The 24001-nt window shown below is 41.2% G+C and overlaps 1 protein-coding gene across 1 annotated transcript in view; it reads right to left on the reverse strand.

Moving 5' to 3' along the window:
* The window catches only part of vps13c (vacuolar protein sorting 13 homolog C), a 286385-nt gene that overhangs the window by 15846 nt on the left and 246538 nt on the right, over positions 1–24001 (reverse strand). Inside the window, exons 66-79 of the mRNA XM_060853895.1 lie at positions 23080–23224; positions 22260–22394; positions 18839–18920; positions 18671–18740; positions 16664–16775; positions 14551–14664; positions 12735–12874; positions 10227–10308; positions 8628–8741; positions 8455–8530; positions 8127–8290; positions 2960–3005; positions 1727–1850; positions 382–496 (exon numbers count right to left, since the gene is read on the reverse strand). Coding sequence (XP_060709878.1) covers positions 382–496; positions 1727–1850; positions 2960–3005; positions 8127–8290; positions 8455–8530; positions 8628–8741; positions 10227–10308; positions 12735–12874; positions 14551–14664; positions 16664–16775; positions 18671–18740; positions 18839–18920; positions 22260–22394; positions 23080–23224 — 1519 coding nt within the window. The remainder of the gene's footprint in view (positions 1–381; positions 497–1726; positions 1851–2959; positions 3006–8126; positions 8291–8454; positions 8531–8627; positions 8742–10226; positions 10309–12734; positions 12875–14550; positions 14665–16663; positions 16776–18670; positions 18741–18838; positions 18921–22259; positions 22395–23079; positions 23225–24001) is intronic.

The following is a 24001-nucleotide window of genomic DNA, read 5'->3' on the forward strand; positions in this document are numbered from 1 at the left end:
GCGCTCCTCTACACCCTCATGCAACAGAAAACCATACAATGCAAACCCGCTATAGAAATTGCATTGTAGAGACTGCGCTGTGAAAAAACTGCTATAAGTATTCAGCAGGAAGCTCATATCATGCAAACAACATCCTCAATTCATCAAGTGCATTATACCCAATTCGCATTGTTGAAACTGTATGTGTGTTATAGAAGAACTATCTGCAGTGAGCATGATGCTATCTCCAGCAGCTGGGTCACTCCCTGCACAGTTGTGTTGCTTGCAGCACAACTTATGACACCAAAGCTCTTTGACTTGGAGCCTCACAAAATAGTAGAGTTTTTAGGACCCTGTTTGCCCCGTAATTTTCAATTTCCAAACAAACACGACAGATGTTACCTCAAATAAATGGCATCCCTCGGATTCTGTGCGATCATAAGGCCTAATGATTCCATCCTCACGGATACACCGTGGTGGGCGGAGTTTATTTACATCTTCGGTCGATTCTGCAACCCTAGTGGAATCAGATATTGTAATAAATGACTGATAATGAAATAAGGAAAAAAGTATCGATTTTTTAAACCCATGATTTCACCAATGGCACAATCAACTACAAGCCCACTCAACATCATCGGCAGCCTCCAAAAGGATTTCTCTCACTAAACAAATAGAAAACTGCAGCAAGTGTGTAGCCTGTGTAAGATGTACTACAGTAATTCACCATGTTTGTTTCTAAAAACAGCATTCCCCTAGCCGATAATCTGTAATGACTAGAGTGACAAGAACAGTATGTGCACAGGAATACTGTCATTTATATTTGAAATAGTATCCTGACTTGGAAACAGATCATCATCCCATTGCCATTGCTGGGTCAAATTCCTACAACTCCCTTCCTTACAGCACTGTCAGAGCCCCTTCACAGAGGCAGCTCATCACCACCATTGTAAGGGCAATTAGTGATGGCCAAAAAATGCTGGTCTTGCCAGCAATGCTCACGTCCTAAGAATGAGTTAAAATAAAACTGTTGAAAACAAATAAAAACCGATGAAAGGTCTGCGCATTTTAATTGGTGCTTTATTCCGAGTTTAAGACATTCGTCATTTGAACTTACGTTGTGCTCCTTGTGAATACTGTTAGTGCATTGTGGACAATAATGCCTGAATTTAACAATCAGGATTAGTTAAATATTTTTAAAATCACAGTTATGCTAGAAATCCAGTTTCTATTAAAACATAAGCTAATGAATAGATTTTTACTCCAAATTAAAAATAGCTTTTAGCGTCCCAGTTGGTAAGGGCACTATTTACAAATTTGAGACTTCTCAACAGGCAAGAGCCATTTTGGGTGGCACAGTGGCTCAATGGTTAGCACTGCTGCCTCACAGCACCAGGGACCTGGGTTCAATTCCAGCCTCGGGCAACTGTCTGTGTGGAGTTTGCTCATTCTCCCGGGGTACGTGTGGGCTTCCTCCAAGTGTTCCAGTTTCATCCCACAGTCCAAAGATGTGCAGGTTAGGTGGATTAACCATGCTAAATTGCCCGTAGTGTTCAGGGATGTACAGGTTAAGTGGATTCACCATGGGGAATGCAGGGTCACAGGGATACGGTTGGGAGAGTGGGATGCTCTTTGGACAGTCAGTGTGGACTCAACAGGCCAAATGGTCTGCTTCCACACTGCAGGGATTCTGTGCTCAGCAGAAGATTCAGATAAATTCAGTTGGTTCAGTACGTTCAGTACATCTTACTTTTTAATTCCTTGTAAAGTGCTGCTTGCCATGTCAACGATCCCACCAGTTGGCCGTGCAACGACACCAACCAGGCCTTTGCCCACTCCTTTGAAGAAACCAGCTGCGCCTTCTTTTTTGGCACCTGTTGTAGGAAATGCTACTTCATTACTTGGAAACGGTAATCCAATGAGTGGAACATATTCAGAACAGATACTGACACCAGCTGCTTACACAAATTAGACATTACACACTGGGGTTTGGCTTTCCTGTCAAGATTCTCTCACATGGACACAGAGCACAACTCAAAATTACATAACATAGGCAAAAATTACATAACATAGGCAGATACTGGAAATCAGTGTCTAGTTTAGAGTGGTGCTGGAAAAGCACAGCATCGGGTTCATTCCTGATGAGGGGCTGCTGCCCGAAACGTCGGTTTTCCTGCTCCTCGGATGCTGCTTGACCTGCTGTGCTTTTCCAACACCACTCTAAACTAGACCCAGAATTACATAATATGCCCATGTCCGAATCAAGAACCGTGACAACAACAATGACAGTCAAGATTTTTTCCCAAACAAAGAAAACTAAGCAAAAGAATCACGGAGCACTTAGACCATTCTTGTGCACATTTCAGCCAACATTTTGAGACAGATGTTCAAACATCAGCCCCTGGCCTACTCTCCGGAGCAAGGATGTCCCTTTAAGCCTTCAAGCTACAAGCTTTGTGGGTTTTGTTCAAAACAAAATCCTCTAAAGAGAGAATGATAAAATTCCACAATCCCACGAACCACACAGCATATTCAATCGATAACTAGTAGCCTGAATTACCAAGGAATGGAGGCGCAGAAAGTAATGCTCAAAACACAAACAATTCTCTGATAAAAACAGAATTGGACTGTCACTTTAATCGTCTTTACAGGGCTTTCATTTCTCGGTCATCTTCATGAAAAGGATTTGGAAATGAAAGATACTTAAATTTTAAAACAAAGTGATTTTGCACATTTTGAAATGCTGAAAAGGTTATTTATTCCTTCAACAAGTTAAACAGCCATAAAGCTAAAATTGGAAAGGAATAATACACTGCAGCACTTCCAAGATATGACCAGAATAGCTGAAAGCATCACAGAAGTTGAAGACAAATAGCTGAACACATTATGAGAAATGTTTCTTTGATAGACGTTCAATTGCCTGCTTATTACAATACTGTTTCAAGACATTTATACAATTCTACAAAGTTTTTATGCAATTTACCTTCAACTGGTTTTGTGACTATTCCTGTAAATCCTCCAACCACACCCTGAAAAGATACATGATAAAAACTTGTAATTGTTTTTCATTGTGGAATCTATAACTTAATTGAAATCATCAGATTGCAACATAATAACAGGGCCATTATGTCCGAAAAGTGAAGAACGTTTTGCTGAGCCAGTACGCCAAAAAGAAAATACAAAGTTTCAGACGTGAAATTGCAAACATATTTGTTTTTAAGATTCCCGATGGCTTGGGAAATCTGCTTGAACACTCCACATGCACAGACAGAGGTGAAAAATCAGATGTTAGAGAGTCTATAAAGAGGATGCTTTCACCCATGCTTCTAATCCAAACCAACAGCTGCAAGATGTTGGAAGCAGGTTGCAAGTTCACAAGCTACACAACTAACTTGGGTGAAGCAGAGCAAAAATTACTGTACTCGTTGCACAAAATAATGGAAATTGGTATTGTTCCAAAAGGTGTCTAGAATTTGGCACAACAGAACAAGTGGTACTGAGAATAAAACCAAGATCCAATTTGAAGTTACAGTTTCAAATGCATTATTTTGGGCTTTGAAACAGCACTTAGTGAATTTAAATATAAAAGACTTCAGGAAAACCATACTATCAACGTTAACAGTATGGCCAACTGCATTCTCATGCTGTGGAATCAGGTCACATTCACATCTGTTTTGAAGTAAGCGCCTGCAGATCACATCATCTCGACAGGTTGAAGGTTTACTTTATTTTGACAATTCAAGTTATGGAGCGTAATATAAATATTCAAAATACAAAAGGATGGCGCAGAATAGGCCATGTTGATAAAATGTCAATCATAGAGTCATACAACATAAAGGCTCTTTGGCCCCTCAAGTCTGTGCTGATCTATCTGACCCAATCCCAGTTCACAGCACGTGACCAATAGCACGGAATGTCGCGGCGTCTCATGACGTCATGTACTTAAGGGTTGTGAAGCACTCTGAAAGATTTAACTTTTAGAACTTGGACTATAACCTGGTGTGCCATTTTTAACTTCGTCCACCCAGTCCAAAACCGGCATCTCGACATCATCACTGTCCTCTTTCCAGGCAGTACACTCCAGACCGTCACAACATTGGAGTTAAAAACGTTTTCCCCAAATCCCTACTAAACCTCGCCCTTCCCTAAAATTATGCCCCCTCATTATTCACTTCTCAATTTAGGGGAAAGCGACTTCATATCTGCTCTATCCATGCCCTGCAATCTGAGGGACCTCGATTACATAACCCTTCAGTCTTCTCTGCTCTGTAGAACACAATCTTCAGGTAAAAAATGAGGTCTGCAGATGCTGGAGATCACAGCTGAAAATGTGTTGCTGGTTAAAGCACAGCAGGTTAGGCAGCAACCAAGGAACAGGAAATTCAATGCTTCGGGCATAAGCCCTTCATCAGGAATTCCTGATGAAGGGCTTATGCCCGAAGCGTCGAATTTCCTGTTCCTTGGATGCTACCTAACCTGCTGTGCTTTAACCAGCAACACATTTTCATCTGTAGAACACAGCCTAACTTGAAGTGATAGCTGTTTCTCTCTCCGCTGATAAAGACTAACCTGTTGAGTATTTCCTGCATCCACAGCATTTTGGTTCAGATAGAAGCAGACTGTTTCTACTGGGGGAGAGTCTAGAACGAGGGGTCGTAAACACAAAAACCTCATGTGAGAGACACTGGGGAATGCCAAAAAGGATTAGACAGACAGAAACTGTGCCGCATCCAAATTTACGCTCATCTAGATGAAGGCGTATTGGGATAATTTAATTACGTAGAGATCAAAGTCCGACATGAACCACTCAGGGAGCAGACAACACCATGAAGGGTGACACAGCAGTGTTAGAAACACATTCAAAAAGAATACTTATCCAGGCTATACCTTAGAGAATGGCACTGAAGCTACAGGGCTGTGTTTCAGTACCACAGTAAATCAAGAAAAAATATATACATTTAAAAGGAATAAATCTACTGAAAATACTGCCAACTTGGTTAATTTCTGTTCAGTTGCATCTGGTACAAAAGTCGCTTTCTCAGTACAGTCTCAGACATTCTTGCTCTACATTTGGTTAGATGCTCTGTAGTTTACAACTTATCCAGGAGGTGGAAGTAGTAGACAGTGTCGTTCATACATGTGCTACCATTTCACTTGCAAGGCAACAAAGTATTACAAAAAGAAAGTGATGGTTTATTTCAAAGACATGATATCAGGTCACAAGCAAGGTAGCACAACACTAGTCTACTTTCTTAAATTTCTGAACACTTGATTACAGTAGGACTTTGCCACGTTCTGTCATTTTGTAAATCTTTATGAAGGAGCAGATTTGTACAAACATTTTTGATGGGTTTAAATTCATTCATGCAAAATGGGTGTCACTGGCCAGGCCAGCAGTTATTGCCTATCCCTAATTGCCCAGAGGACAGTTATGGCTCAACCAGATTGCTGTAGGCATGGAGTCACATAAAAGCCAGGCCAACTAAGGACAACAGATTTACCTCCCAATGGGGATTAGTGAATCAGAAGGATCTTTACAACAATTGACAGTAGTTACATGGTCACCATTAAGAGAGCTTTTTATTACAGATTTTTGTTTTATTAAACTCAAATATCATCATCTGCTGTGGGGTAATTTGAAACCATTTCTCCAGAATATTGGCCTGGGGTTCTGGATTGCTAGTCTAATTATATTACCGCTACACCACCGCCTCCCCATAAAGATTATTTAGTAAGGAATATAAAAACAGAGTTTTTCGAGGTTCAAGACAGAAGAGTTAGTAAAGCAAGTAGAGGTAAAGTTACTGTGGCCCAGAGGAGCCCAGTTTGCTCTCTGATTAGAGAGAGATGACTGCTGATGCTTTAACCAAAAAGGTCACAACGCCACAGGTGAGGGGAGAGGTTGAGAAGGACAGACCTATGTGGTAATCTCAGCTGGTGCAGGAATGGAACCTGCACTGTTGGCATCACTCTGCATCTCAAACCAGACATTCAGCCAACTGGGCTAACCAACACTATTAGTTCACTAGAGAGTGAAAATATGGATGAAATAAAGAGATATTTTGCTTCCATCTTCCAGGTACCTAGGCACATTTCACAAATACCAACTTTAGAAAAGAATGATTAACGGGCTTTGGCAAGAAGGAAATGGGCCAAGTACAGGGAAATGGGATTAGTGATGATGGCAACTTTGGTCAGTATGGACCAGTTGGGATCAAAAGGCCCGTCTCCATGCTGTAGGACTCGATGACTCTATTAAAAAAGATTGGTCAAAGGTTGCATTAATGAAGGCTCCGTGAAAAAGAGAAACAGGAAGAGGAGGAACGTTACTTGATAAGAAATTCAAGCTAGCAGCTGAAACACATCTACAAGTATTGAGATGAAGGGAGAAGATTGGACAGAAGCCTTCATGTACAAGTATGATTTGATGATAGCATATTTCAGCTTCTAAAAGGCATTCAATAGGGTGGCACATAAAGGTGAAAGCAGCAGAGCTGAGAGGTGGAGATCATATATTAGCATGGTTGCAGCATTGCTCAACGGCTGGCAAGCAGAAAATGCAGACAAACAGGGTAATTTCAAGTTGGCAGGATGCAACTGGTTGAGTGCCGCAAGGATCATTGCGGAGGCTTCAGCTATTTATGATCTTTACTAATAACTCAAACACAGAACAAGAGAAAGCATTTTCACAATACAAAATTGCAGCTAGGAGGAGGATATATACAGGTTCTAAGGTGATATAAATTGGTTAAGTAAGTGAACACATAGGTGGGTTGGAACAGAAATACAAGGAAGGAGAAATTATTCACCTCCACAGAGTGCCATGTACTCTTTTTAGTCACTCACGGGAAGTGGAGTCGCCGGCTGGCCAGTATTTATTGCCCATCCCTAGTTTCCCTTGAGAATTATAGAATCCCTCCAATTTGTAAACAGCCCATCTGACCCATTGAATACTCACCAACCCTCTGAAACATACCACCCAGAGCCACCCCCCCCCCGCCCTATTCCTGTCACCCTGCATATCTCATGGCTAACCACCTAGCCTGCACATCCCTGAATGCTATGGGCAATCTAGCTTGGCCATTGCACCCAACTTACACATCTTTAGACTTGATCTTTCAGAATGTGGTCATGAGCTACTTTCTTGGACCACTGCAGTCCACATGCTATAGGTTGACCCACAATGTCCTTAGAGAGGGAATTCTAGGATTTTGACCCAGCAATAGTAAAGGAAGTGCACTATATTTCCAAGTCAGCATGGTGAGTGATTGAGCGGGTTGAAGTGGAGGTATTCCCATGTATCTGCAGTCGTTGCCCTTCTAAATGGAAGTGGTCATGGGTTTGGAAGGTGCTGCCTAAGGATCTGTGGTGAATTTCTTCAATGCATCTTGTAGATAGTACATACTGTTGCTATTGAACATCAGTAATGGAGGGAATGGATGTTTGTGGATATGGTGCCAATCAAGTGGACTTTTTTGCCCTAGATGTCAAGTTTCTTGAGTGTTGTTGGATATGCAACCATCCAGGAAACTGGGGAGTCCGGGGATGAATGATTCACCGGAGTATTCTTAGCCTCTGACTTGCTCTCACAGCCACTTTGATTATATGGCAAGTCCAGTTGAGTTTCTAGTCAATGGTAACCCCAAGGATGTTGACACTCGAGGATACAGTGATGGTAACATGATTGAATGTCAAGGGGCAGTGGTTAGTTTGTATCTTATTGGAGATGGTCAATGTCTGCATGCATGTGGTGGTGTGAATGTTACTTGCCAATTGTCAGCCCACGCCTGGATATTGTCCAGATTGCATTGCATTTGAACATGAACTGCTTCATTATCTGAGGTAACTCAAATGGTGCTGAACATTCTGGAATCATTTGCAAGTATCCTCACTTCTAGTGGAGGGGAAGTCATTGAGGAAGCAGCTGAAGTTAGATGGGCCTAGGTCACTATCCTGAGGAGCTCCTACAGAGATGTCCTGGAGCTGAAATGACTGACCTGCAATAACCACAATCTTCCTATCTACCAAGTATGACTCCAACCAGCAGAGAGTTTGCCCCAAAGACCCATTGATGCCAGTTTTGCAGAAAAGAATAACATTGCATAAATCTCTCCTCAGCTGTCAAGTTCTAAAATGCACGTTTTTCTTACTCGTAAGAAGCCTTTCCCTCCTTTGGCCAAACTGTCTCCAAAGTCCTTGGGTTGGCGATTCATTTCCTCTCTTCGTTTCTGCTGGTATTCTTTATCCATGGTAATTGCAGCCAGCCCTTTCCCAACAGTGCCTGTGATTCTAGATACCACACCAGCTGCACCACCTATGAGTAGCAACAGGACATGCATGAGACACACAAGTAACTAAGCAGCGTGGAACTAAAGTCAGATTCAACACAGTACATGATCATGCAGATTAACAAACTGATCAACATGACAGCTCCAACATGTGCTAACACTGAAGGTGCATCGGAGAGTTATCACCTACCAACAGTGTGTCCAAGCAAACTCCTCACTCCTATCACAAAGCCCTCTGCGAATTCCTCTGGTCCCTGAACAGCACCCTAAAGATTCACAATCGCCACTGTTAGAGGATAAAAACTGGGATCTGTTTTGAAAGTCATTTTTCATGAGTCTTCCATGCTCTTCTCAATTACTTACCTGAAAGGGCTCATAGAAGAACGCCTCAACACCTTCAGACAGTCCTCTGATCAGGCCAACTGGGTTCCCCAGAACATCCAGCCCCAAAACGAGTACGTACATTTGCTTTAGAAACTGACAAAGGATTTTGAAGGATTTGGTTAGCAATGCAACTCAGGCTTTTCATTTCTATTAATGAGAACACTTCCACCACTTAAAAATGTAATGTCAGTCCAATCACTTGTATTGTTACATCCCCCTTCTGCAAAAGAATATGCATGAAGTGTCACATAGGAGATCCAAACCAAACAAGTGTTACAATCCCAGCTGGTGTTATTACTGGACAATTTTGACCCCAGACTGAAATGTGGCTTGATAAATCATATTTGGTTTTGGTCTTGTTTAATGAGGTGGCTATTTCACTGAAACACAAGAACACAGTTCAGCTGGTTTGGTTTTTAACAATAAAACAAATGTTTATTATGAAAACTAATAAAAATAAAATAAGCCAGGCTATTTATGTTAAGCAAAATTTGAAAATTTCAAAACACACAAAAATACAATCTCATTCATCTTCACACAACTGCCGTACAGTATTCTGACACCACAGAGAATTCACTTCTCAAACACACCAATAGGTGTGACAGAACTGTTTCAGAAAAGTCTTCAGAATTTGATAGCCTTTTCCTTGAGGAGTCCCGAGCTTAAACTTTAACTTCAAATAACCCTTGGAAGTTGTGACCAAATTGCTGGTTTGTGACTTTCTCATTAAAACTGTTAGACGGAGATAAGCTGGTTCCGAACATCTCTAAAACCAACTCCATCCTCCAGAAAAAACTAAATCAACTCCTGACACTGAAAGGAAGCTTTTCAATTTTTACTCAGTCCAAATATAAAAAGCAACCTTTTTCTTAGTGACTGAAAATTGTAATTCCAGAAAAGAAGTAATATGGACATGGCTAAAAAATTAAACAAAAGAGAACCATAAAGTTACATACCAAAGCAAATACCCATAGTTTTAGGAATACAGTGACTGAAAGTCTGGCTCCAGATGCTAGTGCAGAGATAATAAGGACTAAATAATCATGCCAGCAAAATAGAGGGAATGGACTGACAGTATTAGGGTCACTCAGTAACTCTATCTTGGGAATTCTAAAATCAGAAAAAAAAAACTCACAAATCAGTTCCCTCTGTGTCTCTCTCTCTCAATCATCCTCTCAACTTAAAACATGCCCTTGCCTTGAAACTCCTAGGGGGACAGACACCTGGTATGAACCCTATCTGTAGCCCTCATGATGTTATAAAGTTTACCAGTAAAGTGAGTGGGGTGAAAATAATGGAAACATCACATTGGTATTAAAAAGCATCCCAGCCTCTGGATCAGGAAGCTTGGGGTCAAGTCCCACCTGTAATAACATCCCTGAATAGTAGGATTAGAAAGTATCAGGAGGCATTTGCAACTGCACCTCAATCATTTGAAGAATCCTATTCATACTCTCTTGATTATTGACCCAGAACATGCAAAGCAACAGCAACGCCAGAACCTTTAGATATTCACACCTGGGCACCACCTTGAAAAATAAACAACCTGCAGGATTATTTAAAAGAATAATCACTTACTTGTTCACTATAATGCGAAATTACAGCCCACATTAATTGATCCCGCTTTTGGAACTGGAATTTCATTTCAAAGAATGCAAGCCTGCAACACAAGAAGCTTTTCAGCTTTTCTTCAAAAGTGACGAAAGTATATTCTCAAAGATCCATCCCACCATCGCAATATTTTTCTACAACCTCTACAATTGGGGAGAGGTTACAGAAGCCTTAACAGACGCACCAGTCAGTTTCAAAACAGTTTTGACCCTACTATTGTTAGAATACTGAATGGACTCCCAAACTCTTAACATTCGTCTGTATCTCTGTTTTTGTTTTTGCTGCTGTTTACTTATTTACTTATCTGTGCTACTTAACTTTGATCTGCCTGTATTGCTGACAAGACAAAGCTTTTCATCACTGTGCCTCTGTACACACGATAATAAATTCAATTCAATTCTCCACCTTTTCCTCCGCTACATTGATGACTGTATCGGCGCCACCTCAAGGTCCCACGAGGAGGTGGAAGAGTTTATCAATTTCACCAACACATTCCAGCTCAAATTTACATTCGCCCGGACCATTTCAGACACCATCCCCACCTTCTGGACTTCTCCATCTCCATCAACGGTGACTGTTTCAACATGACATCTTCTACAAGCGCACCAACAACCACAGCTACCTGGACTACATTGCCTTCAACCCTGCCTCCAGTAAAAATGCTAATCCCTTATTTCCAATTCCTCCACCTCCACCACACCTACTCCCAGGGGGACCAATTCCACTGCAGAACACACCAGATGGCTGTCTCCTTCAAAAACTGCAACTTCCCCTCACACGTGGTCGATGATGACCTCCAGCATATCTCATCCACTTCCCACACCTCCGCCCTCGAACCCCACCCCTCTAACCGCAACAAGGACAGAATCCCCGGGATCCCCTCCTTGCACCCCACCCACCTCTGTATACAGCGCATCATCCTCCACTGTTTCCACCACCTCCAAATGGTCCTCACCACCAGAGATATATTTCCATCCCCAGCCCTAGCCTGTTTCCATAAAAACCATTCCCTCCACGACCCCCTTGTCAGGTCCACGCCCCCCACCAACCACCCTCCCGGCAGCTTCCCTGCCACTACAGGAATTGAAAAACTGAGCCCACACCTCCCCCTCACTCCATCCACGGTCCCAAAGGAGCCTTCCACATCCATTAGTTTTACCTGCACTTTCACACGCCATTTACTGTATCTGTTTCTTCCGATGAGGTCTCCTCTCCACTGGGGAAACAGAATACCTACTCGCAGAGCGCTTCAGAGAACATCTCTAGGACACCTGCACTAACCAACCCCACAGCCGAACACTTCAAGTCCCCCGCCCACCCGGCTGAGGACATGCAGATCCTGGGCCTCCTCTATCACCACACCCTAACCACCTGACGCCAGGAGGAAGAACACCTCATCTTTCGCCTCTGGACCTTCCAACCACATGGCATCAATGTGGACCACCTGATCCCAGTTCCAACCTTCCAACTCCGCATCATCCTCATGACCTGTCCATCGTCCTTCTCACCCATCTGCTCCATCATCCGTACTATCACCTTTACCCCCATCTCTATCTACCTATCACATTCTCAACTACCTTCTCCCCAGCCCAACCCACCTTCCATTTATCTCTCTACCCCCTTGGCTCACAAGCCTCATTTCAGACGAAGGGCTCTTGCCCAAAATGTCGATTTTCCTGCTCCTTGATGCTGCCCGACCTGCTGTGCTTTTCCAGCACTATATTCTCAAGTTCGGAAGAAACATTAACTCTGCTTTTTCTACACAGATGCGACCAAATCTGATAAGCACTTCAGCAATTCCAATTTCTGTTTCAGATTTCCAGCACCTGAAGTTCAGTGTTCTTGGTTCGGTGCTTTGATTTTATTGTCTACGGGCGCTAACTTGCAGTGCCCTTTATAATGACACATGAATGGGTACGTTCAAACCTTTTCGCTCCTCTATCAAATGAAAATACCCATGGAACAGACCTTGTTCCTCTCGGTAAAATCACCTTGATATTAAAATTAATTAGGCATCCACAGGTCAATTTTATGAAGTCAGTCAAATAGCTACTTGACTAGCATTCATGCACACAGTTCAGACAGTTACTTTAGATTACTTACAGTGTGGAAACAGGCCCTTCAGCCAAACAAGTCCACATCGACCCACTGAAGCGCAACCCATCCATACCCCTACATTTACCCCTCACCCCAAACTACGGGCAATTTAGCATGGCCAATTCACCTGACCTGCACATCTTTGGACTGTGGGAGGAAACCGGAGCACCTGGAGGAAACCCACGCAGACACGGGGAGAACGTGCAAACTCCACACAGTCAGTCGTCTGAGGCGGGAATTGAACCCGGGTCTCTGCTAACCACTGTGCCACCGTGCTGCCCACTTGTTGGCAACTACAATGTTAAAAAGTGAAATTTGCAGCTTTGGGCTGTCAGAAATACATAATCATAATACTGAAAAGCAATACTTTGTACTTACTTAAAGATGAGATCGTCCACATCTGTTAATGTTGCTCCAATGCTTTTGAGTAAGATGTGGAGGGACTGCAGTGGCACTGCTTCCTGCTTTTCTTTACTGGACTCATCTCCTCCTGAGTCGAGAGATAAACTTAGATGCAACTGTTTAGAAAAAAAAAAGATTCTAACTGAGCGCACCCACATCTGAGTAGAGGAATCAATACCAGAACCAGTATTGTTGTTTGCCGGCATGGTATCATACTCAATACAGTTTGAATGTTTACAGAAAACTATAGATGTCCTATGAACTAAATTCATTCATTGTTTCTCAGGTTCAAGATAAGCCTTCTCTGGAGGGTGAAGATGAGGAAAGACAGGCACCTATAAGAGAAATTAGGTTGCAATTCAGGAAATAAGGGGCTCTCTATAAACATAATAGCAAAGAAAAAATAGGCCATTCGGTCCTTGAAGTCTGCTGCCCCATTCAAAAAGATCGTGGCTGATCAGATTTTAACCTCGAGACTACATTCCCAATAATCTTTCATCCCTGTGGCAATCAAGGATCTAATTCAGTCTTTTAATTTTTTTTAGCAAATTGTACATCCACTGCCTTTTGAGGAAGCAAATTCCAAACTGTTTCCATACTGAATGATTTAATGACTCTCACCTCACAGAGAAAAAATACTTCCTCACGGGTTGTAAATGGCTGTGCCGTTATTTTTAAACTGTGACCCCTAGTTCTGGAACTAGGTTTTAGATTTGATTAAAGGGTACAACAAATTATGGGATGTACAAGAAAAACTACGACATATTTATATAAATTGTCAACCCACCATTAATTTTCCATAGAGCAATAGAAAGTCAAATTAGAGTTAGTTTTTATTGTCACGTGAAGTCACACAGAAATACAGGAGTACAATGAAAAATTTACAATGTTGCCATTCCCAGCACCATCTTAGGTACAAGGTACCACGGTACAAATTCTGGGGTAGCAAATAGAAAAATAATGAAATACGTGACAAGTCCAACATGACAATTCTTCTCAGTATAAAGTAGTCAATTTGAAAAAGTTAAAAGTTCCAAATTATTGTCCTTCTTTGGCAATGGGCCTGCAGTCTCTCCATGCTGGCCTTTCCCTACGAGGGATCAATCTCTCTCCTGTAGTGGATTCAATCCTTTACTAAGATAAAGTTACTTCGCAAAAACACCAGCAAGCCTGAAACCATTTTGTAAAGCAAAATTCCAGATTTTTTTTAAACTTTAGTTGCTTTTCATTCAAGAGATTACTCAACTGATGCACAAAAGGTGAACAAAGTCAACAGATATCACAAAATAACAGTCTCAACTTGGCTCAGTGGTCAGCAGTCTATCTTGTATCACTCATTCCTGCATGTTCATGTTTACACAAAGACAAAACAAATCAAAGTATACTTCTGCCTGCTTTCTAAGTTTATGCTTACAGCATGGACCCTCTGGTCACGTTTAACTGGAAAAAAAAACACTGTACATTGATTACAATGGAAGGAAATGAAAGCAAATGAACAGAAAGTAATTAACGGCACACTTCCAAAAACTTGTGCAAAGATTCCCATCTGGTAGTGAAAATCAATCCCACTACTTCTGATTGAGGGAATTAAACATTTTGTACACAAAATAAACATTTTCGTAGGCACTGCCGCTTATAACCATTACAGCAGGTATGCATAGAATGGAAAACAATAACAAACAAAGTACCAAAATAAAGAACCACTGCTCCTTTTACTAAAAGAATCTGAACAGATTCTAATATGTAAGCAATATTAATTCCTTATTGAGTTGGAAAGAGCTAAACTACTTACTTTGATTGGTGAAATATGGAAATACTCAAAAAAGCTAAGTCTTGAAGCATCAGTCATTGATGTTTCCATCAACTCTGCCTTTAGGGCTTCCACGTCCCGATCTATCAGATTAGTCTGCAAAATAAATCCAAAGTATTTTAAAAAATCCAAACAGACCCAGCTGTGATTTAATTCATTTGCAACAATGGGCAAAAGAATTGTCACAGCTGAAAGAGAGGCCATTCATCTCATCACATAGGTACTGGCTCTCCAAATGAGAGAATCACGTCATGCCTTGCTCCTGCCGAACTCGCATTCATGTTAAGCTGATATTTTAAGTTTTCCAGTGACAATGGCTATTCTACACAAGTGAGCTTGAAGACAGGAGTACGTGTCAGTCATTAAATTTTCTTCACTGCATATCTGTAAACTAAAGCTATATTGATACTTGATTAGGTAAATAGTCTCATCAAGTTTACACTTTCCCTGTGAATACGTAGGTTTCCCCCCACAATCTAAATACTCTGGATTGTGCAGGTTAGGCAGACTGGCCATGCCATTTTGCCCAGTGTCCAGGGCTGTGCGGGCTAGGTGGATCAGCTGTGGGAAACGCAAGGATAGGGTGGTGTGGGGTGGTGGATGGTGGTGGTGGTCCGGCTAGGATGTTGTTCAGAGGGTCGGTGTGGACCCGATGAGCTGAAAAGTCTACTTCCGTACTACAGGGATTCTATGAATCCACGTTGCTTACCAACTGAAGATGTTTTTTGTGAATGCGGTTTCTCTAAAATGGGATGTACTAATACTGGGAAATGTTTCCATCTCCATGGGTAGTTCCAAAATGCAGGAAAATTCATATCCTTACTAGACGATGAGCTGCTCTCTCATTAGACAGAAATGATTGGTGGCAGTTTAACCAGACAGGCACCCCCCACTCAGTTGAGATGGAATGTCCTTCCTGGTAAACTCAGTGGGCACAGGAAATGAGCCACTGTCCAGCTAACTGAGCTGCATTTTTCACGTGAGTCAGGACAGTGAAGCTGAATATATGACTATGAAAAACTTCATGACAGAACCCACACTCCACCCCTCAAGGTTAATTTCTTTTTCAAAAGTGAAGAATAGGATAAGTATTGAGTACTTCACACAAATATCATTGTTATGCAACACAGATGGTAATCTTTCGTGTGCCTTAAGTGCTGTATCAGACATGGGACTGGATTTGAATAAACTCAATGATTTATATTACAGTTCCCAGAACATTCTTTGAAATATCTTGCATTGAGTAAATAAACATTGTCCAAATGCTCCTTTAAATGTAATTTTCATTGATTTCTTGTCATGCCTTTAACTCTCACATTGCTGAATACTCCTCAGCAATCATTAATACATAACTGCTGGACTTTCAGAGGCAAGGCCAAGTGTGATCTTTACATTATAAAAATCAAAAGAACTGCAGATGCCGGAAATCAGAAACGAAGAAAAGGGAAATTGCTGGAAAGGCTCAGCAGGTCTGGCAGAGGTTTCAGGTCCTTAGTTCAGAACTTCAGTTCTGAGGGGTCACTGAACCCGAAACATTAACTCCGATTTCTCTCCACAGATGCGGCCAGACCTGCTGAGCTTTTCCAGCAATTTCTGATCTTTACATCAACAAGGTAAGATGAAAAGGGGGGGACATGTGATCAGAGTCTGTATAGGAAGCCACTTAGCTGCTAGGGCTTGTCAGTTCTTTGTGCAACATAAGACAATGCACACTCTTGGATTCACAAAGTCAGTTATACTTTTAGAAGCTGAAGGCAACTACCCAGAACCAGTTGGTAACACACCAATCAACAGCATTTTTATTGACCTAGATTTAACAGTAGCCTAAAACCATTATGTGTACCCCACCCTTCCTCCCATCAAGTGGGAGTAAATTGACCTGCAGCACAAAAGTTCAGATTGGAGCCAACTGGCATTAGACAATCATCTGAGCTGCATTTGTGAACACTGCATATGACTATCACTCCATTAAACTGTTCAATTATAAAACTGTTTTTGTTATTAAATTGATATAAAAGTTTCTAATAATAGAACTCATGATTGGGCAATGAAACCAACACCAATGAGTTAAAAACATGACAATAACAGGCATTACCTTTTGAGTCACTGCCAGAGGATCTGATGCTGAGGTAAACAGTGCTATAACTGCACTGAGAAACCCTTGATCGATCTTCACCGCCATTTCCTGAATCAGGACCATAAAGTATCTAGAAGAAAGAAATACATCATAATAAAGTTATCCCATATTTAAAGACTAGAACAAAAGGCACATGCATTCCAAACAAGGCATCGTTTCAAAAACATACAAGTACACATCACCACTGGCCTTTTAACTTCTTGTTTCCAAAGAGATTCTAATATGGTACAAGCGATTAGTAGTACCAGTGAAGTTTACACTGTGGTCCTACCTGCATACTATTCGGACAACACCTCTGATGGATCTGTCCTGCAAATGGGAACAGGGTGCACTGAAGGATAGCTGGGAGTTTGGAACACTAGCTGAGAGGTATAATTCAGTGAGAATGACTGGCAGCTTTTGTCTAACTATCTGAGGGGCAAAGTTGCCACTTGACTCCAGGTTATAGTCCATCAGGTTTATTTAAAATCACAAGCTTTCAGAGCACTGCTCCTTTGTCTGTCCACTCCAGTCCAACACCAGCATCTCCACGACATACCTGGGGGACTCCCAGGTGCAATTCTTAGCAGTGGGATGTGATCAAAAGTGGGAAGGTTGGTGATAAAGCGGGAAGGAAAGGGAGTTGCATGCTGTGAGGTCTATTCAGTTTGTGTATCGGGGCAGGCCCCCAATATCATGGCCTCATTTTGTGTTTGCCAGGATTTACCTGCGTCTGGTCACTATCACTATTTGTGATGGTATTGCTTGCAGTCTCGGTATGAAGATGCTTCCACTGAGGAGCAGATGTCCCAATCTCTGCTTGTTAATGTTACCACAAGTAACACAGTTGCTGGGGAGCATTTTTTAAAAGATCATTTGCAATAGGCAAGCAATATACCCAACCCCCAGTAAAATTAGAACAGAATACAATATCCTTTATTATCACGTATACAGGAATACAGTGAGAAGTTTTTATTATGGCTGCCTATAATGGAACTATCTTAGGTACAAGCATCTAGGCATAAATCTTGGATACAAAAGAGGAAGAAAGAGGAAAAGTCGTAGCATTCCCTAATTAAGGCCACATTCTTCTCTTTGGAGGTGGTACATTTAGTTTAATTCTTAGTGAACCCTTCTGAGTGTCTTGCTGGACCATTACTGAGGAGTTAAAAATCAACCACATTTCCATTGGTCTGAAGTCACATGTAGGCTTGATCCTTGGATAAGGACTGCAGATTTCCTTCCCTGATTGGCATCACGAAACTAGTTTTTTTTAAAACAATCCAGTAGTTTCATAGTCATCATCACTGAAATTCACATTTTATTCAAGCTTTATTAATTGATGGAATTCTATTTGAAACTGGCGTTTCTGAAGTTGAAGTATTGCCCTCTGGATTGACGGTCTAGTAACATTATCTGATCTCCTTCAAAAATGGAACCTATTTCAACTCATTTACTCTATCAAAACCTTTCAGGATTCTGAATAGATCTTGTACATCTTTGTTTAACAAGGGGGATAACCTAGGCACCCCAATCTCTCGGCAATAACTGAAGTCCCTCAAACCCTGGTACCATTTCGGCCAGCTCCAACTGATTTCTCTCCAAGGCCTTTGAAATCCTTCCTAAAATCTGATGCCCAGAGTCGATCACAACATTCCAGTGAGGTTCCAACCTGTTATGATCAAAGTTTCTGCAACATATTTCATCCCACATCTGGGCCTGACCCCAAATCCCAAAGGACGGAAGTTCACAGTCTGATCGCACAGTCCTCAATCAGAGAGGGCACCCTCCAGTCTGCACCTGCAACTGCGTTTGAACCCCAGTCACCAAGGAGGAATCTGATGAACAGCTTGACTCTACCAGTGCGGTGTTTGATGCTTATTAATAATTCCTAATAGCTACAATAATGTAATAATTTTCTAATAATCTAGCACATTAGTCTTAATGGAAGTAGCACTGTTAAAAGTATAAAGAAAAGATACTCACTTGAATTGCATGACTTGACTGTGTTCATTAAATCTTGTGATGATGCTTATATCTACAAATGGTTTTGGTTCTAAACAGAGGACACATAAAACTATCAGTATTTGCAATATGCATGAGTAAATGATTGTAATTATAGGTAATAAAGTATTGATTCACTTGAGTACTGACCTGAATCCAAAGCAATGGACTTCGGAGGTGGTACTGGATGGAAAGCTATTGGAAATATTGCACCAGGCAACTGGTTATCAACCTGTAACAGAGAAATTGCTCCAAAATTCAACAGAACTATATCTTGTATTCCAAAACATCAAGACTTTAAACTGTTTATTTTTGCTATCGTCATGAATTCTCTCAGTGCAGATTCTCTCAGTTTTACTGCACCTTATGACTGGAGAGCACCTTCTGGTAGTCTTTCTATAGGAAGGATGTTATTAAACTTGAGAAGGTGCAGAAATAATTTACAAGGATGTTGCCAGGATAATGTCGCCAAATTATACAGACAGACCGAATAGGCTGGGTGTTTTTCTCTGGAGCATCGGAGGCTGAGGGGTGATCTTATAAGGGTTTGCAAAATCATGAGGGGCATGGATAGGGTAAAAAGCTATTTTTCACCAAAGTAGAGCCCAAAAGTATAGGTTTCAGGTGAGGGGGAAAACGTTTTAAAAAGGACCTGTGGAGTAACGTTTTCATGCAGAGAATCACAGAATCTTTCCAGTGTGGAAGCAGGCCATTCAGCTCATCAAGTCTACACTGACCTTTTGAAGATCATCCCACCCAGACTCACCTCCTCCACCCATCCTTGTAACCCTGTGTTTCCCATCATCAATCCACTTAAGCTAAATGTTCCTGGATACTATGGGCAATTTCCCACGGCCAATCCACCTAACTTGCACATCTTTTGACTGTATGGGGAAACCCATGCAGAAACAGGGAGAACTTGCAAACTCCACACAAAGTTGCCAGAGAGTGGAATTCAAGCTGGGTCCCTGGCGCTGTAGGGCAGCAGTGCTAACCACTGAGATACTGTGCTGCTGTGCAGGGTGTTACAGGTATGGAACAAGCTGACACAGGTGGAGGAGATGGGTACAATTACAACATTGAAATGGCATCTGGATGGGTAAATGAATAGGAAGGGTTTAGAATGGGTCAAATGCTGGCAAATGGGACTAGGCCAGATTGGGATGTCTGGTTGGCATGGATGAGTTGGACCGAAGGAGTCTGTTTCCATGCTGTAGTACTAGAAGTACTTCGTTCTGTTTTCTAATCCCATACTCCTTTTCCCAGCAAAGGTTGGAGACATGCCCTTCTGAATGAAAAGTTCCAGAATTAGCATGCTCCAAATCCCACTTACTTGCATGTATCATGTAAGAACACATAGGAACATGAGTAGGCCACTTGGTCCATCAACCTTGTTCCACTACTGAATAGGGTCATGGCATGACTCCTTTCCACTTTCCTGCCTGTTCCACAATCCTCTACTCTGTTGCTCAGCCTTGAAGATGTCCAATGCACCAGCCTCAACTATTCTCCAACATAAAATTCCAAAGATTAATGATGCTTAGAAATAAAATTTCTCCTTATCTTCATTTTAAATGGGACACGTCATTTTTAAATTAGGCCTCAAGTTCAAGATACACCAAAGGAAAACACCCTCTCAGCCTCTAATCCAATCAAGCCATCTCAGCATCTAATATGTCTCAGTAAGACTGTGTCGCATTCATCTGAGCTTCAAAGCTCATCTCCCTAACTTGGCTCAACTATCATGCCTGCTGCAGGCTCTCCAAATGAGCATTGTGATGTACTGCAATTCTCCTGCCTTTTCCTCCCACTCTTGCACATTAATTCAATAAAAACAATTATCCAATCCCTCTTGAATGTCTCAACTAAATGTGCCTTCACCACACTTCCAGGCAATGCATCCCGGTGCTATTGTGCGCAAAAGATTTTTCTCATACTGCAAATGCTTCTTTTGCAGATCATGTTAAATCTTTGACCTCCTATTTTGGATCCTCTCATAAACAGTAAAAAAAAAAGAAATCCCCCACATCTACTCCATCCAGCACCCTCATTATTTGAAATCTCTTAGCCTTCCTCTCTCCAAGAAGAGTCACATCTCTTCAATCTATCCTCAAAACTGCAACTCCTTATACCTGGAACCATTCACATATATTGCTTCAACACTCTCTCCAGTACATACAGATCATTCCTATAGTACGGCATCCAGAACTGAGCATAATATCTCCTGAGATCGAACAATCATCTTAGGCAAATGTTTCTTGGTCACCGAGTACATGGAATTATTAAGACATTAACTGGATAGAAACATTGGTTTTCCCTTTGCTTACTCTCTATTATTGTCTGAAGGTGTGGACCAGTGCATGTGTGTCTGATCACCAGCGACCTTTGCCTTCAATGAGTGCACCTCTGAAGTGAGTGCATATAACACAGGATAAGCCCACACTAACAACAGAACATGACCTGCTGGATTACGTACATATGAAGTGAAGCAAAAAGCTACAGCAGTGCTTCACAAACTATTTCCCGACGTGACTCAATTTTAGCTCACCGCCACTTTCAAGAATGATTTGTAAAGCTACAAAATCTGATCCTGCCAGTGATATCCACCTCACGGCCTATTAAGGCAACTCCTGAAAATTAATGTTCCCTCAGAAGTCAGCAAAAACAAAACACAGCCAGGATAATCGATAGAGGCATTGACATGGATAGTGCTCCAATTAATACGGATTGACACTTAACTGACAGGGTTTAACCTTTAAACGAAAGAGGTTGTCTCTAAGTGGTCAAGTTGTCCATTAGGTTATTGAAAACTAAAGACACAATGCTTCAATGATATCGGGCATTGGTCAGACTCCATCTCAAAAACCAAGGGCAAATTTCTTGTTTCAGGAAGGATATAAATGCATTGGAAGTGATTCAGAGCAGGTTTACTAATGGTTGAACAGACTGGGCTCAGTTCCAATGGATTTAGACAAGTACGGGTGACCCGATTGAAGTGCACAATGTGCAAATTGGCCTTGACAGACAGATGTGGAAAGGAAGTTTCCTCTTGTTGAGGAGTTCAGAACAAGGGGTTGACCTTTGAGAACAGAAATGAAGGGAATTTTTGTTTCTGAGGGCAGCACAATTTTGAAATACTCCACCTCAGAATGTGGAATTGAATAGATTTTTGTTAGGGTCAAAGGTCATCAGTAGATGGGAATGTGGAACTCAAAAAAACACACATCAGCCACGATTTTATTGAATGGCAGGGGAGGATTGAGTGACCGAATGGCCCTCATTCTGCTCGTTTTTCAAACTTTCCTATAAAACATTTTAGATCATCAAGCAACTACAGATTGCCTCTTAACACCATGATGCACCTACATCATTTTTTAAATTGCCAAATATTATGCACAGCCCTGTAAGCCATTATCCCTTAAACTGAGGTTGACTAGTTTTAAATGCCCAGCAGATAAAGTGAACATTTAGTTGCACTCTACTTAGGATATAATCGCCTTTACAAAACACATTCACAAACATAAGAACCAGAGAAGCCCAAGCAATAAGCTGACAAACCAATGAACATTACCTGCAGCCAGTTCAACTGAGCACGCAAACTCCTGTGATGAGCAGACTGCTTAAATTCAACTTGAATGCCAGATAAAAAGTTCCGCCTAATGCTCAATCGCTGAGGCAAACGGATTTGCATAACATGAAAATTAACCTAAAAGCACAATAAACATGGAATCTCAAAACAGGAAATTCACTGCATCACCTGAAACAGTTTTCACTCTACCATCTGGTGCTCTATTACATTACATACAAAGGGATAAATAAAATTTAAAAACAGCACATAAGATCCAATTTCCCACAATGACTGAAGATAGGAGAAATGCTCTGCCATTTGCCTTTTAAATTGTGCACAGCTCTTAAAACATCAAATAGACTTTGATTCAGCCGAGGCACATGAGTGAAGGAAAGAAAAGTTGTATTTGTTTTACTCCATTTCCACCATTAGGAATACTATAAGCTTGTTGCATGATGATAATTTTGCTTGGTTGTGAACTAATGGCATTCACCTTGTTTGAACTAATATCATGAGACCTAACAGAAAACAGCTCACCAAAGATGACAATCTTGAAAATAAACAACTTTCTAAATGCTTACCAATGCTGCTGTTGAAGTGGGGCAGTAAACAAATTTTATAAGGGTCAATTATGTAAACATTCAGGAAGGGAGCAGCAAATCAAAATCATTAAGATTTTGTTGAGTTTTGGAAATGTCAGTAAATTGACTGAGTGGAAGCATAGAGCAAGCTGGAGTTTCTGGAAGGATAAGCAAATTCACAGTCATGAGCTGGCAGGTCCACTGGAACCTGATCTTAATAAGACCATCCATTTGCATGTTACCTCCAAGTTACTGTCCAACTTGATCCAGTGTTCCCCAGTCTTTTCAGTCTGGTGTGTCTGATAGCTCTGTTCCAAAAGATTGATGTGCTTTTGACTAAAGGGCCTCCATCGTTGCTTCCGTTTCATTTCCCAAACGACTCCAGAACTAAAGTTCCAACGAAATACCAGTTAAAAACAAGGAAAATGCAAATCTGATGTGCAAAGATTATCGAGAACAAGGATAAGAAGTCCTCCATCTCTTCATACATCAACCCTCTTTGTTAGCCACACTTAAATCCCGTCTCTCTCCAAAGACCACGGAGATATGCATCAGCTGGAATGGCTGACATTGTTAAGTTTACTGCACAATGTTTTGGTAAACATACCTGCTGGACTTGAATTCTTGTTTATTTTCTACCTTTTCCAAAACTGTAATCTGTCATTTGACCTTCCCATCACAGTGATTAATATGACTTTTTTTGTCCGTTCCTACGGTCAAGCTTCTGAAGCCTACCTTCTGAGGTTGAAATGAGAATGGCACAGGAGATTGATGCTATAACACATTTCTCCGATGTTCTTTACAGGCTGCACATTCCACATTTAGACCTTACAAATGTCTAGCTTCCAAACTAAATTGTAACTTGGTTCATGATTCTTGACATGGATTCTGAAGAACCAAGTATATAAACCAACTGTGACTCAACTATTCCATAAAATGTTGATAAGGCCTTGCCATCCTGAATCCACATTTTCCAAGCGATCATCTGTTAATCTCAAAACAATTTACAATTTGCCTTAAATTAGGTTATAAGCTTACTGCTCGATAGTTGATTCACATATCCCAAACCTTTTCCAAATAAGTTTGCTTTAGATATATTCTGATTCCAAAGATTTAGAATTGTTAAATTCAAAGGTCTAACATCAAGATCATTCTTCTTTCTGA

This window comes from Hemiscyllium ocellatum, chromosome 42, assembly GCF_020745735.1.
Source record: "Hemiscyllium ocellatum isolate sHemOce1 chromosome 42, sHemOce1.pat.X.cur, whole genome shotgun sequence".
Classification (NCBI taxonomy): domain Eukaryota; kingdom Metazoa; phylum Chordata; class Chondrichthyes; order Orectolobiformes; family Hemiscylliidae; genus Hemiscyllium; species Hemiscyllium ocellatum.